Genomic DNA, 15,653 nt, shown 5'->3' on the forward strand with positions numbered 1-15,653 from the left:
CGAATGAGCGGTAAAACTAGCTCAACGGTTGCAAGTTTTAAGCTCGATCGGCCCTAACCCGTCTGTATATATCGAATCATATATGTATATTTATAAGCTTCATATGTATATATACATGCATGCATTTTGTATATATGTAATGTGAACTTAAGTCTGAAAATCATATGTGTTCAAAAGGCTTCATGGGTCATGCAATTCGGCTGTGGGTGCGGACGTTGATGGCCGGACGACGCAAGTTATAAAGAAAGTTTCTAGTCGTCGCCAAATCATGATAACCAAGGATGAAAAGAAATTAAATCACCACCATGCAAGAAACACGTTGGAATTACAGTAGCACTATCTTAATTTCTTACATCCTTTTGTTTTTTCGGCGAAAAAGCGTTCACGCTAGCTTGCACCCACCTCGTCGACCTGACAAAGAACTGTACTCTCATCATGACGGTGATTAATTTTCTACTATCTATGGTCGTTTTTATATGAATCATACTCATTTCCTATACAATTATTTAATAATGCAAAAAAAATTACTCCTTCTGTCCCGATTTACTTGTCCAATCTCAGATTTTCAACTTATTAAGGAAACAAATCTGAACCATTGATTTGAAAATTTACATAATCTAATCCATTGATTTCGAAATTGGACATTCAATATGGGATATGTAAAAGTCAAAAAATGGACAAATAAATCGAAATGAAGAAAGTAAAATGCAGATAAACTGGTTCAAACATCATGAAAAATATATAACGAGAAAGCATTGTAAGTTTAATTTACCAGTAAGGTTACAGAGAAATGTGGAAAGAATATAAAAATGTACTCCCTCCGTCCCTAAATGTTTGGCACTTTTGGGAGTTCTCACTTTTAAGGAAAAAATATTATTGTATTGTGCAAAAATCAAGTGTCCAATCTTACCCTTTTAGTGTACTTTGAATAGTACTTAAAAATTTGAATTTGAAATTTTGTGCCCAAAAGAAAAGGATAACATGGGAAGTTTACTATATTTGCTTTTGACTTTTCAAAATGGACAAATTATATGGGACAATAAAAAGCATGAAAGTGCCAAACATTTAGGAACGGAGGGAGTACTTATTTTTCTTATTCAACGACAGAGTACTGTTGTTTGAATTTCATGGATACATAATCATAGAGGCTAGAAGACTCGTCAAAGGAAGCCAACGTCCATTCACTCTTACAGGAGCTTAATTTAGGGCAAATTTCACTGACCTCCCCTGAGGTTTCTGACACCGACAGATACCTCCCCTGAGGTATCTGAAATTTCACTGCCCTCCCTTACCTTTCAAATTATTGTCCACATTCCCCCTTCCGTTAAGATAACGTTAAATCATTAACAGAAAATTGTGACATAAGCATTGCTTCTTTGTTTTATGCCAAGATTACCCTTGAAATCATACCAACTACATACAACTACCAAATCACCTATTCTTCTTTTTTTTCATTTCTCTTTTCTCCCTTCCCACATAATATCCCATACTTTTACATAAAACTATTCTACACCTCCTCTTTATGTACAGAAAAAAAAAAAAAAGACTAATGTCTTTTTTTGGAATCTTTGGGAAGTTGCATTGTTTCAAAAAACTTAAGTTCATTTTTTGGAGTAACATTTTTCACACTATTTTATTTTATCAAAGACTATGTTTTTCTCCAGACTTGTGACTATATTTCGAATGTCAAGACAAAGTATCTTCTTATTGAAGGAACCATAAATTTGAACTCGGCTTTGTTGATAAATTTTTAAAATCCTTCCATATGCGTAACATGAACATATATATATATATATATATATATATATATAGATACATCGGTATTTTTAACCAGTAATGACAATTACTAAACTACACAGGGGCTATAGTCTTCTTCACGCTTGAATAGTTGTGTTGGACATGAATGAAAGAGTTTTTTCTGATTAGTGAACACACTTTTCCGGCTCTATTTCTATTGGTGGAGTGGGAGTAAAAAATGTGGTTACCAAAATAAATAAAAAAATGTGTTATGGGGTTGCTCTTGCTCCGTAGTGATTGTCTCATGCTTAGGATCCTTTTAATATTTATAATTTGTTTTCAAAGATGAATAACAAAATATTTGCTATCCAAAAAAAATAAAAAAGGTTTCCTTTTAGTTATTATATATCTAGCTCAACATGCATTGCTAAGCTTAGAATTGATGCTCTCACAAAGAAAAAAAATTCAAAGGAATATAGTTAAATAAGTACAGTGTTTTAGAGTTACAATAAAAAATTGTTAGTGAGAATAACAAAAGTAGAAGTTTAATAGCTATTTTAATTTGCCTTATAGTGGAGTTGTGTACATGCAGAAATATACGTAGATATATTTGCATTGGTTTGTGTATTCTAGTCTATATGTTGGTTTGTTTCACTGTTTAGTTATATATATAAATTTATGTGTTTGGTTTTATAAATGAGAATAACTTATTCATGGCTCCTTCGTGAATAATTTATTCACAGAAGCGCTCAAATCTCGATCGTTCAAAAGTATTTTGGACGATTCGGATTAAAAACAATCTATTATCGATAATAGATTGTTTTTAATCCGAATTGTCCAAAATACTTTTGAAAGACCAAAATTAAGCTCCGTAATAACTTATTCATGGAGCTCCGTGAATAAGTTATGTTTTTTACTCTGTGACTAAGTTATTCTCGTTATAAATTAGTGTGCTTGGTTATATGTACGGTAGGATATAAATCTCTCCGCATTCAATTCAAGACATGGACTTGAGCTTATTGTTTGTACTTAATTATCTCACACTCACCCAAAAGCGAGTATTGTTCACCAACCTTTTTAGTAAGTACTGAACAAAATTGTGGCTCCCTTGATTAAAATTTTTTTTAACTAAATTGTTATAAATATTCCTGTACTTAAACATCAAACAAAATCCAAAAACTACCAATAATGTTTTATAATGAAAACATACTTAAACTCTATTTTTTTTTTATAAAACTCCAGTATATTAACGTTTTTGAAATTTTGTGAGTACATGTAGTCTATCTCAATCTTAAAATTTAAGGAACTTATTGAAATAAAAAGTTATTAAAATTGAAAAGAAAAGGTATTAAAACTCCAGGTCAAAATTTCAAAATGCCAAGTCAAAGGTGATTTTTTTCAATTTTTCATTAACTATTATCCATTCTTTTACTTTTCAAGTGTGGCTAAACTATGTACACCAAAGTAATGAAGTTTTATAAGTTAAAGAAAAAAATTGACGGAAGACAAATAAAGAGTAACCTTATCTATTTTTGAATCTTAAAAACTCATTTTAGAAACACAACCAAATATACTTTTAAATTTTATGTTAATTTTCTTTCTCTTGCAAAAGTATATGCTTAGCTTCCTTCCACTTTTGACCAAATAAGGAAAAAGGGTTAAAGGAAACGAAAAAGATTAAGGGAAAGGAAGAGCAGAATATAGGAGAGGGCATTGAAGTCTTTTGCTACATAAAGTTGACACCGTTTAAGTCAAGTTAGCTGTATGGGGGAATCTGTAGAATATTTTCAAAAATAAGGGAGGGCAGTGAAATTTCAGATACCTTAGGGGAGGTATCTGTCGGTGTCAGAAACCTCAGGGGAGGTTAGTGGAATTTGCCCCTTACTTTACCAAGCAATGGTCAGACTCTGTTCGCATTTATAGGGAGGCAAATTCATGTGTAGTCTTCTCATTTAGTCTAACTACTCCATCGCTCAACATTCATCGCTGCTCCTACCGTTCTCAATCTTACTATCCAAAAGTGTTTTGGATGGTGAGATATTGAGTGGTGTGGGTAATCTTGCTACAGTCTTTTTATCAAATCTGGGATCGAATCTACGCCAATGCTGAAAAATATGCTGAAGAGATTCTTTCTTCGAATCCTGATGGAACTTCGAGGACCACTCTTAAATGATTTTTCTAGAGTGGTCCTGAATCGAGTAGTGTAGAGTTTTCAATACAAACAAAAAATTCGTCCGTTCAATTTTATTTGTCTATTTTTAACTTTTTAATACCCCAAATTGATACTAATTTGTTCATTAATTTTGAAAAGATCAAGAAAAAATGTATGAAAAATAGTACCATTTTACCAAAAAATTTTATATTAGAAGTGGCAGTTGCATGCCAAGTATAGTATAGTTATGTATGAAAAATACTATACCATTTTACAAAGTATAGTGTATTTTTTTTTTTTTTTGAAGAGGACAAAGTATAGTGTATAGTTATGTCTCTTTAATAAGTTACTACTAGATTTTTCAGATTAGACAAATAAATTAAGATGAATATAGTAGAATAAATTGCAGAACATATTCTGCGTGCCACACGAAAATTATCCACTGGTTTTGGGACACTACCACTTGATGAGCCTTACAAAAATGTATACATGAAATAGAAGGATTTTGGAACATCACGTGGTGGTGCGGATGTCCCAAGACTCACTAAATACTAGTTCCTCGTGCTGCACAGACCTAGCTTTACGAATAAAGTCGGCGTAGACTCAATCCCAGATGGAACTTCGAGGACCACTCTTAAATGATTTTTCTAGAGTGGTCCTGAATCGAGTAGTGTAGAGTTTTCAATACAAACAAAAAATTCGTCCGTTCAATTTTATTTGTCTATTTTTGACTTTTTAATACCCCAAATTGATACTAATTTGTTCGTTAATTTTGAAAAGACCAAGAAAAAATGTATGAAAAATAGTACCATTTTACCAAATTTTTTTATATTAGAAGTGGCAGTTGCATGCAAAGTATAGTATAGTTATGTATGAAAAATACTATACCGGCCATTTTACAAAGTATAGTGTATAGTTATGTCTCTTTAATAAGTTACTACTAGATTTTCCAGATTAGACAAATAAATTAAGATGAATAGAGTAGAATAAATTGCAGAACATATTCTGCGTGCCACACGAAAATTATTCATTGGTCTTGGGACACTACCACGTGGTGACCCTTACAAAAATGTATACATGAAATAGAAGGATTTTGGAACATCACGCGGTGGTGCGGATGTCCCAAGACTCAGTAAATACTAGTTCCTCGTGCTGCACAGACCTAGCTTTACGAATAAAGTTGTCACATAAAAGTCCCCCCGAGCTTTCGGGAAAATTAAAAAGTCTCCTACATACTTTCGAGTTGTAATGAACGTGTGCGTATGAGCGACATTCAAAACAAAATGACCCGGTGATTGAGGGAGACTCGGGGTTGATCTTGTAATGGACCTAAGTGCACTTGGGGTTATAATAGAGTGCATCTTTGTTAAAACTTTTTTGATATTTATAACCACATGCATGAGTACATTGTCAAGAGTTTCTGGAGCGCCCCCGTTCCACTAAGGTTCTTATTTTTTAACATACTTATTTTTTGCTTTATGAAACTGGTCGTCCTCTCACAGTACATCACCTTTAATTTCAAATAAATACTTATTTTTGTTAGCAGAATGGGGCCAAATTGCACAAGAGACAAGATTAATCTGATATTTATAACCACGTTACTGATATTGTGAGCCTGTTTGGGAGCCTAATTATTTTTGCATTTTTCATTTTTTAGTTATGAGTTACTAGTAGCTAAAAAATATTGAGACTTAAGGCTCGATTTGGTTTGGTTTGGTTTAGAGTTATGAGTTAGTAATTTTGAATTGTGGTTATAATAAATTATGAATCTAGTAATGTGTTTGGGAGATATGTGCAGAATATTTGCAATAAATTAGCTAGTGTTTGGAAGAATAATGCTCAAAATAGATTATGAATGAATATTTTAAGAATAATAATACTTATATCGTAATGATAATATCTTGCATGGTCACTCCCAGCCGCGCTAGGGCATTAATGAATGTGCTACAAGAATCCAAGTCCACGATTTACTTCATGATGCTTGAATTAACTCTAATGCTTTGAACATCTCTATCGTAGATAGATAGAGATGTATACCGAAATTGAAATTAAATGTTATAGTTTGCAAGGATCTAAGTTTTTTGAATATTATGGAATTATATAATGTCCTCGACAAAACTCAATGAAAAAAAGATTCGTACTGCCTAACCCGACTTAATTAGAACTTGAAGCTCCGTTTGGTTTGAATTGTGTAGAAAACGTTAAAAAACCTTTACGGAAATTGTGGAACTTGTCTGGTTAAGTGTAACTTGGTCCAAACAACATTGACAATTTTTTTCAAAAAAGAAAAGAAAAGAAGAAGATGCTACAAGAATCAAGAATCATAGTAACAAATTAAAAAAAATTTAACTTCTCCTAACTTCTTTTTTACCACTAATCAAACTCATAATTACTTTGGGGTGGCGCCTGGCCACACAGCCGACTTCTTCTCGTATTAGTTGTCGGCCGGCTCTCCATTTGTCAAACTTTACGGCTTAATACATTTACTCACCACAACAACCGATCATCTACTCACACGTAGCCACCATCACCACCGGCGGCTGACTTTTTGGCCACTATCGGCGCCGAAATATATAATCTGCCCCCCACCCCCACTAGCCGCCGTAGCATGCTTTTCAATCTTTATCTCACCACCACTTGGCCCACACTACGCATTGCCAAAACTTTTTAGTGAAAAAAACTCAAAGCCCAGCCCAGCCCAGACACACCCAGCCCATTCCAATACGCAAAACCCGCAACTATTAGAGCATCCGGCCCTTACTCGAACCATTACCCGAAATTGAAATATGAGTAAAAAGCCTGAAAAACTATCTCCAGTCATTTACCCATGTGAAGCCCAACGTGTCCCCCGTCGGTGGGATGGAAAAGATATTGTATATAAGTGATTTCGACTAACTACTATATAATTTGAGGTTAATTTTTTGAGCCACGTGATTAGACGAATGGTTCGCAGGTTATCTGACACGGGTCGTTATAGTTGGTATCAGAGCACAACCCCTATTTTACATGGTGAGTCACCTCTAAAATCTGGTACGAGCACACTGATTGTGCTATACAAAACTAAGTGTCACTTCTAGGGGAAGGTTGTTAAGCCAATACAACGAGGACGTTGAACCCTCAGGTGGGGAGATTGTGAAGCCCCAACTTGTCCCACATTGGTGGGGAAATGGGAAAAGATATTGTATATAAGTGATTTCGACCAGCTACTTGATAACTTGATATTAATCTTTTAAGTCACGTGGTTAGACGAATGATTAGCAGATCAGCTAGCACGGGTCGTTACAACCCATTCCCATATCAAACTAAATTTTCCTGATTTTCTTTTTAACCAATATCAAGGAGACCTAACCCCTATACCAAATTTACAATGATAAGTTTTTGGTTGCTCGTGGTGGTGGTTCCGTGTGGTGGAACCTCCAACAACGGAGAAGGTTTGGGCTATTCAATCGATTTGTGGATCTTCGTGACGATATCGTTGTTGTCTCGCATGAGTCGTTCATCAATAGAGAAGGAGATCATCGTCATCGTTAGTGGAGAAGAGGAGTCGTCGTCATCAACAGAGAGGAGAAATTGAAATACTACCAGTACTCGTACGTTTAAATTTTTAAAACACAAAATATGAGGAAAAAAAAAAAGGAAACTTGAAGGTTAACTATTGTAGTGGGTGATCCCCTTTTTCTCCTTGGTTTTTTGGGCCTTTTTTTTTTTCCTCAAATTTTTTTTATTTTTCAGTTTTGCACCATATTTTTATAAATTATTAGTTTGTCTCGACAAGAAAAATCGTAAATGTACAAAAATTCGCAAAATGTTTTAGAAATACAGTATCTAACAGAGAGACCAAAAGGCCAAGGCTGTCGCCCGCTTGGAGAGTCAATTTTTTGGATCCGTCACTGATGGTGGGCTGACAGAAAACTTGGGCCTGCCACAGAACCAAGCCCGACCGAGTACTTGCTCCCAACCACCCACACATGATAATGGGCCTCGACCCAGGCATACCGAGCTTCGGATGATCAGACTCGTTGGAGTATTACAAAACTTTTGCAAGGCTTGATTTTTTGGCTCTGCCTACACCTAAAATGAACGACTCAGATCATTTGCATGAGTGGCTTATACAAAATTTTTGTCAAATATTTTGAGTGGAACCGGCCCTTATAAGAGTATTTTGCATAGGTATATATATACATACAGGTATTTGCATAATTATTTCGTGGTTTTAAATAACAGTTACTGTTTGGTTCGATTTTTCTGTGCGCTCCACACGAAACCTAAAATCGAAACCGAACTGGTTAATTTTTCAGAATCAAAAACCAAAACCATGGTTAAAAAATCGGTTAACAACCACACAAGCAATATGGTTCGATTTTTCAGTGCACTTCACACGAAACCAAAATCGAAAACTGGACCGACCGATTTTTTCGGAATCAAAAACCAAAGCCACGGTTAGAAAATCGATTGACAACCACACAAGCGATTTGGTACGTTTCGGATAATCAACGGTTCGGGAGAGATTGCAGTAAAAGATTTTTGGGCATCTGTAAGGGGCACTGAATAATTTCCCTTACGCAGAAACAGCGTAGGCAAAACCCACGCCTCATCTGCCCTTTTCTGAGTAGGGCTTGTGCGACTCGTTCGTTTGCAGTCAGTCTCAGTCCCCTCCTGGAAAGAAAAAATGGAAGCTTTCCGTCAAGCCGTCGTCAACACCCTCGAGCGCCGCCTCTTCTACATACCTTCTTTCAAGATCTACCGCGGCGTCGCCGGCCTCTACGACTACGGCCCTCCTGGCTGCGCCGTCAAGTCCAACGTCCTCGCCTTCTGGCGTCAGGTCACCCCACCATCTCCCTGCATCACTCTCTCTCTCTCTCTCTCTCTCTCTCTCTCTCTCATATCCTGCTGAAATGAAATCCAGTTCCGGATTTTATGAGCAGTAATTGACATTACTTAAGTAGCTCGGATTATTTATGGACGTTTTGGCGATTTATACCGCAGAATTGTTACCTTGTTGCGTTTGTGTTAAATGGAGAAGGTTTCTGGCAACTTGAATTGCTATTTGGGCTTGTAGAACAGTAGATTGTGTGTTGACACTTAAACAAAGGTCTGATTAAAGTGGCTACGTTGGCATATTTTGTATTTTGTTTGCCTTTGAGATTGAGAAAGAAAATGCTAATTGCTTGCCTTGATGCTTAGATACATGAATAGAGAATCTTTTGGAAAGTTGACCAATTATAACGCGTGTTTTTCTGTTTGTTGAAATTCTGAATGAGACTGTAAACAGCATTTTGGGTAAAAAATACTACCTTCGTTCAGGAAAAAAAGTTGAGTCCACAAAACGAGAACTAAGAAATGCATTATCTTTAAAAACTCATTTTGCGGGCCAGGCAATCCTTTTGGAACTGAGGGAGTAGTCACTATGCTGATGTAGACATCAATAAGCACAACAATCATGCATAAAAACTTTTATTCCTTAAAATGAATTGGAAAATATGGGCCTCCTAATTCCCATGCTATACTCTTTTACTGGAGAATGAACACTCCAGCTTCAACCCAGACCCATACACATGTCACCTCATTATTTCGTAGAGGTCTAAGAACCTTGTCTAACTTCATATATTCAAGTCATGGATAAAGGAGATGAAGAGAGTAGAACAGTGAAATATGGAAATGTGTGTTCAGTTCAATTAACATTCTAACTCAAACACCAAGGGGCTTGGCTTTCTATGGACAAGATGACAACACTTCTAAAGGCTTTTTGACATGCCTCTTTGTAGAAGGGTTTGAAAGAAACTATTAGTTTAAGTTTGGACATGTAAGAAAAAGTCTAACTCACTACGGATGGCATCCTATAAGTAGTCTATAAGGTGATAAGTAAAATATGTGGTGTTTCCTACACGTTTTTGTGCTTGTTTAATTAATTTTCTATTGTGATGTTATCCTTCTTCTCTAGTAAAGCTCTCCAATACTGTTTATGGTTTGCTGTATGATGATTGTGACATCAGCTCTTTTGAGATTAAAGGATTCTCTAATGCCTTAGTTCGTCCCTATTTCAGCATTTCGTTCTTGAAGAGAACATGTTGGAAGTTGATTGCCCATGTGTGACACCAGAAGTTGTGCTTAAGGCATCAGGTCATGTTGATAAGTTTACTGACCTCATGGTTAAGGACGAAAAGACTGGTACATGTTACCGTGCGGATCACTTACTCAAAGATTTTTGCAAGGAGAAGCTAGAGAAAGATCCTAAGATCACAGAAGAGAAGGCAGCAGAGTTTAAGCATGTTATTGCAGTGTTGGACGAATTTTCTGCGGAAGAATTGGGTTCAAAGATCAAGGAATATGGTATTACTGCGCCTGATACCAAGAACCCTCTGTCTGCTCCCTATCCATTCAACTTAATGTTCCAGACCTCAATAGGTCCATCTGGTGTAAGCCCAGGGTAAGAATACTTCTTTGATAATCAAAATGTATCTTATGAGGAGTTCTCTTGCGGAGTATTATTTATGGTGCCTTATCCATTTTGTAAGTGGGTTTAATTTCTCTTTTTTCATTCATCATAATGTGATGCAGGTACATGCGTCCAGAGACAGCGCAAGGCATTTTTGTGAACTTCAAGGATTTATACTACTATAATGGCAACAAGCTTCCTTTTGCTGCTGCTCAGATCGGTCAAGCTTTTAGGAACGAGGTTCCAAATCCTTCTCTAGTTCATGCATCACTGTGCATGAATTATCTAGTGTATTTGTAGCCCAATTTTCTTTTTGTGGTTGGAAGTGAAATTAATTGATATTCTTTCCGGTTTTATAGTCGCCAGAAAAAAGGGATGCCGAATTTAATTTAAACATGGCATATTGCCTTGAAAAATTGCAGATATCTCCTCGTCAAGGTCTATTGCGAGTCCGTGAGTTTACTTTGGCTGAGATAGAACACTTTGTGGATCCTGAAGACAAGTCACACCCAAAATTTTCTGAAGTTGCAACCCTTGAATTTCTAATGTTCCCAAGGCAAGACCAGGTGTCTGGACAATCAGCAAGAATAATACGCCTTGGTGAAGCTGTTTCTGGGGTTGGTTTACTGTGCCATTTTTAGTTCTTGCTTGCCAATTTTATCACTTAAAGGAAACCTGTACTTGGCATCTCATAAGTGTTTCCGGTTGTTCAGGGCATTGTGAACAATGAAACACTGGGCTACTTTATTGGGAGAGTGTATCTATTCTTGACATATCTCGGAATAGATAAGGAGCGCCTACGGTTCCGACAACATCTTGCAAATGAGATGGCACACTACGCTGCTGATTGTTGGGATGCTGAGATTGAATGTTCTTATGGCTGGATTGAATGTGTTGGTATTGCGGATAGATCTGCATATGATTTACGCGCACACACGGTAAGAGTTTTATGATCATTTAGAGGAAAATTGTTGCATTATTATGTATATTCTGAAATGAGTGTTTCAATTTTCTATTGTGACAAAAGAGGTGAATTGTGTCAAGGCTTTCGTAGGAATTGTCCCACGATAAAAGAAAATCATGTTTTCTTTAGTTTCGACAAAGATATGAAAGGACCCGAAATAATAACTACGTTCTCTTTCATGTTTTAAGCTTGGAATTTTAAGAAAAACAGTATGACCAATATTCTGAACTTTGGAGTTTTCTGTTTTCTATTCCTTTGATGTAGGATAAAAGTGGTGTGCCCCTAGTGGCAGCTGAGAAATTTGCAGAACCTATAGAAGTGGAGGTCTCTCTCTCTCTCTCTCTCTCTCTCTCTCTCTCTCTCTCTCTCTCTCTCTCTCTCTCATAACCATATGTGTGTGTGCGCCCACACATGTGTATACTAACATTTATGTTTGCATGTGTACAAATAATGTCTGGATATAACCTTATGAAAGTTTTCTAATCCTGTTTTTATCAGAAACTTGTTATAACTCCAGTTAAGAAGGAGCTGGGCCTTGCATTCAAGGGTAACCAGAAGATGGTGGTTGAAGCATTGGAGGTACAGTACAGTCTCATTGCTAGGCATGTTCTTGTGGATATTTTTATTCCTTGCTTTCTATTGTGTTGTGTTCTTTATGTCATAGTTTGGGTATGTTTTGTTGAATCATTTGTAGAGAGTAGGTCAGGGGAAAGGGGATTTTATCAAAGATACTGTTCTCTGAATACTGACATGTGCAACAATTCCTTTTTTCCCGGCAGGCAATGGGGGAAAAAGAAGCTATGGAAATGAAAGCCACTTTGGAGTCCAAGGGGGAGGTAGAGTTCCAAGTTTGCACACTAGGGAAAGATGTCACTATAAAGAAGAACATGGTGACAATCTCTAAGGAGAAAAAGAAGGAACATCAGAGGGTTTTCACGCCCTCAGTAATTGAACCCTCTTTCGGTATCGGGAGGATAATTTACTGTCTCTATGAGCATTCCTTCTATACACGGCCTAGTAAAGGCGGGGATGAACAGTTGAATGTGTTCCGTTTTCCTCCACTTGTGGCCCCTATCAAATGCACTGTATTCCCATTGGTTCAGAATCAGCAATATGAGGAAGTTGCCAAACGCATAGCCAAATCATTAACTGCTGCTGGGATCTCATATAAGATTGACATAACAGGTATGCACTACACGCATGCTTAAGCATGTTGACCGACTTCCTGTTCTATGACATTATAGATTTTCATAAAAGTCTGTTGAGGTCTGAGAAGTTGGAGTTCACTTTTATCTACTTCATATCCCTTGTTTACGTTATGAAATAAAAGAATAGTTTTTTAAACTAGAAAGGGAAAGTGAAGAAGGGCAGATTAGACTGCAAAGAGCAAACTAGTACATCCCTGAAACTTTGTGGGAATGTTTAAAGAAGGATTCACAAGACTAAAGAATTATAATTTTACAGCTTCTCAGTTTGTCGGGGTCTGCCATTCTCTCTTTCATCACGTCCTCTTTTTTTGCTTTGCTTTTGTTGTCTACCCTATTGCTTGGTGTATTAAAGCTATCGAAGTTTCCTTTTAAACAAGGAAACCATCTGTTATGCTGCGTTCTCGATTCTCTGCGCTCTTCATTTTGGTGGTTCTATCATAATATGAGCTTTACTGGGAGTTTTAGTCTCCCTGTTGAGTTGCACTGACTTGCTTCCGTGCTTAGTTAGATTGAATGAGAATTGGTTGGTTCATAGAGGTCACCAAATTAGGTCTGGCGCATAATCCGATATACAGCCCAAGCCAAAACTGTCTTGGTATTTTCGAAGGGCTTTAAGCCTTTAAGGTTTGTGATTTTTTGGCAGTTTCTACCCATGTGCTTCCCTAGATTTGCAGGTTACGATCCTCTCTCCATTGCGAGTCTTTTTGAACAACAGGATCATAGGCTAATATAACTCGTTTGATTTGCCTTTGGGCCAGAGATAATGGCATTAATTTTTACTGTCTTCAGTATTGGTTTCGTTGGTGGTTTGATGAACTCACCGTTGCGCACGAGACTTTTCAATTTGATGAGAAATATTTATCTAAAATTTTGTATGTTGTAGGTACGTCAATAGGGAAGCGATACGCGAGAACAGATGAACTTGGGGTTCCCCTTGCCATTACAGTGGATTCGACAACTTCGGTCACTCTGCGAGAGAGGGACAGCAAGCAACAGATTCGAGTTAGTATAGAGGAGGTGGCATCTGTGGTGAAGGAGGTGACCGACGGGTTGAACACATGGAATGACGTGCTGTGGAAGTACCCAACTCATTCATCTGCTGCATCTGAGGATTGAACCTCTGGAGTTTATTTATAGTCTAATGGTATTTGTTTTTTTGTCGGTAGATTTTGCCATATTGGTATACACAAGAGTTATATTGGCTGGCCCATGTGAATGGGGAATTTTTGTGACTTTTTACTTCGAACTTGGGTGATAGATTTATGCATTCCACTTTTTTACGATGCACTCTAAAATTTGGCATTTAGTGCGAATATTACACACAACCTATTCCTGTGGAGTTGCACACAATCTGGTTGATTAGACATTGGTGTTGTCTTGCCTGAATTCGTATTTGACAGGAGAGGAATGGATGGACAAATTCTAACCCTTTATTTCTCTTTTGATAAATACTCCTTCCGTTCTACTTTAAAATGTCTTCTACGGAAATTCGTTCGTGCGTAATTGTACTTTAATTTGGTGTAAAACCTAAAATAATAGTAATATATAGAAGTATATTCCTATATGTTTTGGGGGGTTTGAAAACACACGGATGTCTGTAGGGGACATTTAAAGTGGGACGGAGGGAGTGTAACTTTGTCAAATGGATCAAGATGTTCAATCAACTTCAACTTTTTATTTAGATGAGAAACACATAGATACCTACAAAGAAAATGACTTAGATTATCAAATAAAATCGTGATGGGTCTTATTTTACATCACGTGAAGACCTTTTTCCTTGCATGCAAATGTCACATCTTCGCCTTGTTAATGGAGGATGTTTAAGCATTCTTGGCGTACCCAGACACCTGGTTTTGTAACCTATCTCAATGTGAAAAAACTCAAAAGGAAATGAAATTTGTCTCTTCAAATGTTTATTTTATTTTGGGGGCTGTTTAATAGTAGACCGGATTAGGCTTTGATTAGCTGTCGCATGAGACCCATTTCAAGCATTCTCAGGGGCTTGGGAGGAAGGGGGTTCGGACTACAAACAGTTCATCAAAACACTGTCTGAGGAGAGACTATTAGTCTGTCCGGACTCTAATTCTCCCAATTTCCGATGAACTTGATATTGTTGACAAACATTTAACACATCGAGACCTACTAAATGAATGGTTTTGATCAATAATTAGGACTGTGATGAGTTCCTTTTTGCGTCACATGAGGGACCATCACATGAGAGGATCCTGATTCTATGCAAATGAAAGAACCCATAGAAAAAATGTCTTTCAAAGTCTCCCGAACTCTTCCCAGTAATCACATTGATCTTCTCTCACTCTTCAATCAAAACAACCATGGTTATAGAGTTTCGTACTTCTTAAGTTTTAACCTTATAACTAACTTCATCAATCCTTTCTTACAATCAATTTCAATCTCACTTCTCTTCTCACTGTCGATCTCCTTCAACCTGTAACATTTATCAATCGAGTCATCAAATGCTTCAGCTGGTGTGCAGATCATAATCCATTGGACAACCAATAATGGTACAATTAGTTGATTACATATGAGAGAAGGACAAAAAATGGATCTAAAAATTAGTAGTATCTACAAAAGACCAAAAGGTTGTTTTTTCACACCAAAAACTCGACCTTTCGTCCCTCCAAATGTAATCAAATTTTGCAATATTTAGGAGCCTTTGAGAAAAATGATTTGGACCATAGGTAGAAGAAATTTGCTCAATATGAAAAGATTGTTACAAACTTTGACTTAAAAGCTTATATGGATTTTTCACCTCGATACAAACCAATTGATTCTAATTTGATAGCAATAGTGGAGGGCCGCCCTTTTTTTTTTTTTTTTTAACAAACTCAGAAGACTTTGATTACTCAAAATCTACCCAAAGGGCTACAAATTCCAAACTGGAGCCCATCGATGGGAACAAACCCACGATAAGGTTATCCAAATGGTTTGGATAGGAAGAACTCTAAGTACAGAAAACATTACCCAAAAGTGGTAGAGAAAGTTCCACGCAGAAAGCGGACGCAGACCCGAACGGAGAAAAAGACGGCAGCTGTAATAAGGGCCACCCTTTCATAAGGAGCCTTTTTGTTTTTGGAGTCTAAAGAAGGGGACAAGGGAGGGAGGGGAGAAGGAATGTGGTGTTTGGTAAGGGAACAA

General features: G+C 36.9%; 1 protein-coding gene across 1 annotated transcript; it reads left to right on the forward strand.

Annotated features, from left to right (window-relative positions):
• Positions 1-8,433: 8,433 nt before the first annotated feature.
• On the forward strand, positions 8,434-13,792 carry LOC131312023 (glycine--tRNA ligase, mitochondrial 1-like). Its single transcript, XM_058339723.1, has 9 exons — positions 8,434-8,711; positions 9,934-10,316; positions 10,448-10,565; positions 10,748-10,942; positions 11,039-11,263; positions 11,554-11,613; positions 11,788-11,868; positions 12,069-12,474; positions 13,381-13,792. The coding sequence occupies exons 1-9, from the start codon at positions 8,559-8,561 to the stop codon at positions 13,611-13,613; spliced, it is 1,854 nt and encodes a 617-aa protein (XP_058195706.1). The 5' UTR covers positions 8,434-8,558; the 3' UTR covers positions 13,614-13,792.
• The last annotated feature ends 1,861 nt before the right edge of the window (positions 13,793-15,653 follow it).

Source organism: Rhododendron vialii, chromosome 12a (genome assembly GCF_030253575.1).
Source record: "Rhododendron vialii isolate Sample 1 chromosome 12a, ASM3025357v1".
Classification (NCBI taxonomy): Eukaryota; Viridiplantae; Streptophyta; class Magnoliopsida; order Ericales; family Ericaceae; genus Rhododendron; species Rhododendron vialii.

Coding starts and splice junctions, on each gene's coding strand:
- LOC131312023 (XM_058339723.1), top strand. CDS start 8,559: ATGGAAGCTTTCCGTCAAGCCGTCGTCAACACCCTCGAGCGCCGCCTC. Junction 10,317..10,447: donor CCATCTGGTGTAAGCCCAGG/GTAAGAATACTT, acceptor AATGTGATGCAG/GTACATGCGTCCAGAGACAG. Junction 10,943..11,038: donor TTGGTGAAGCTGTTTCTGGG/GTTGGTTTACTG, acceptor CCGGTTGTTCAG/GGCATTGTGAACAATGAAAC.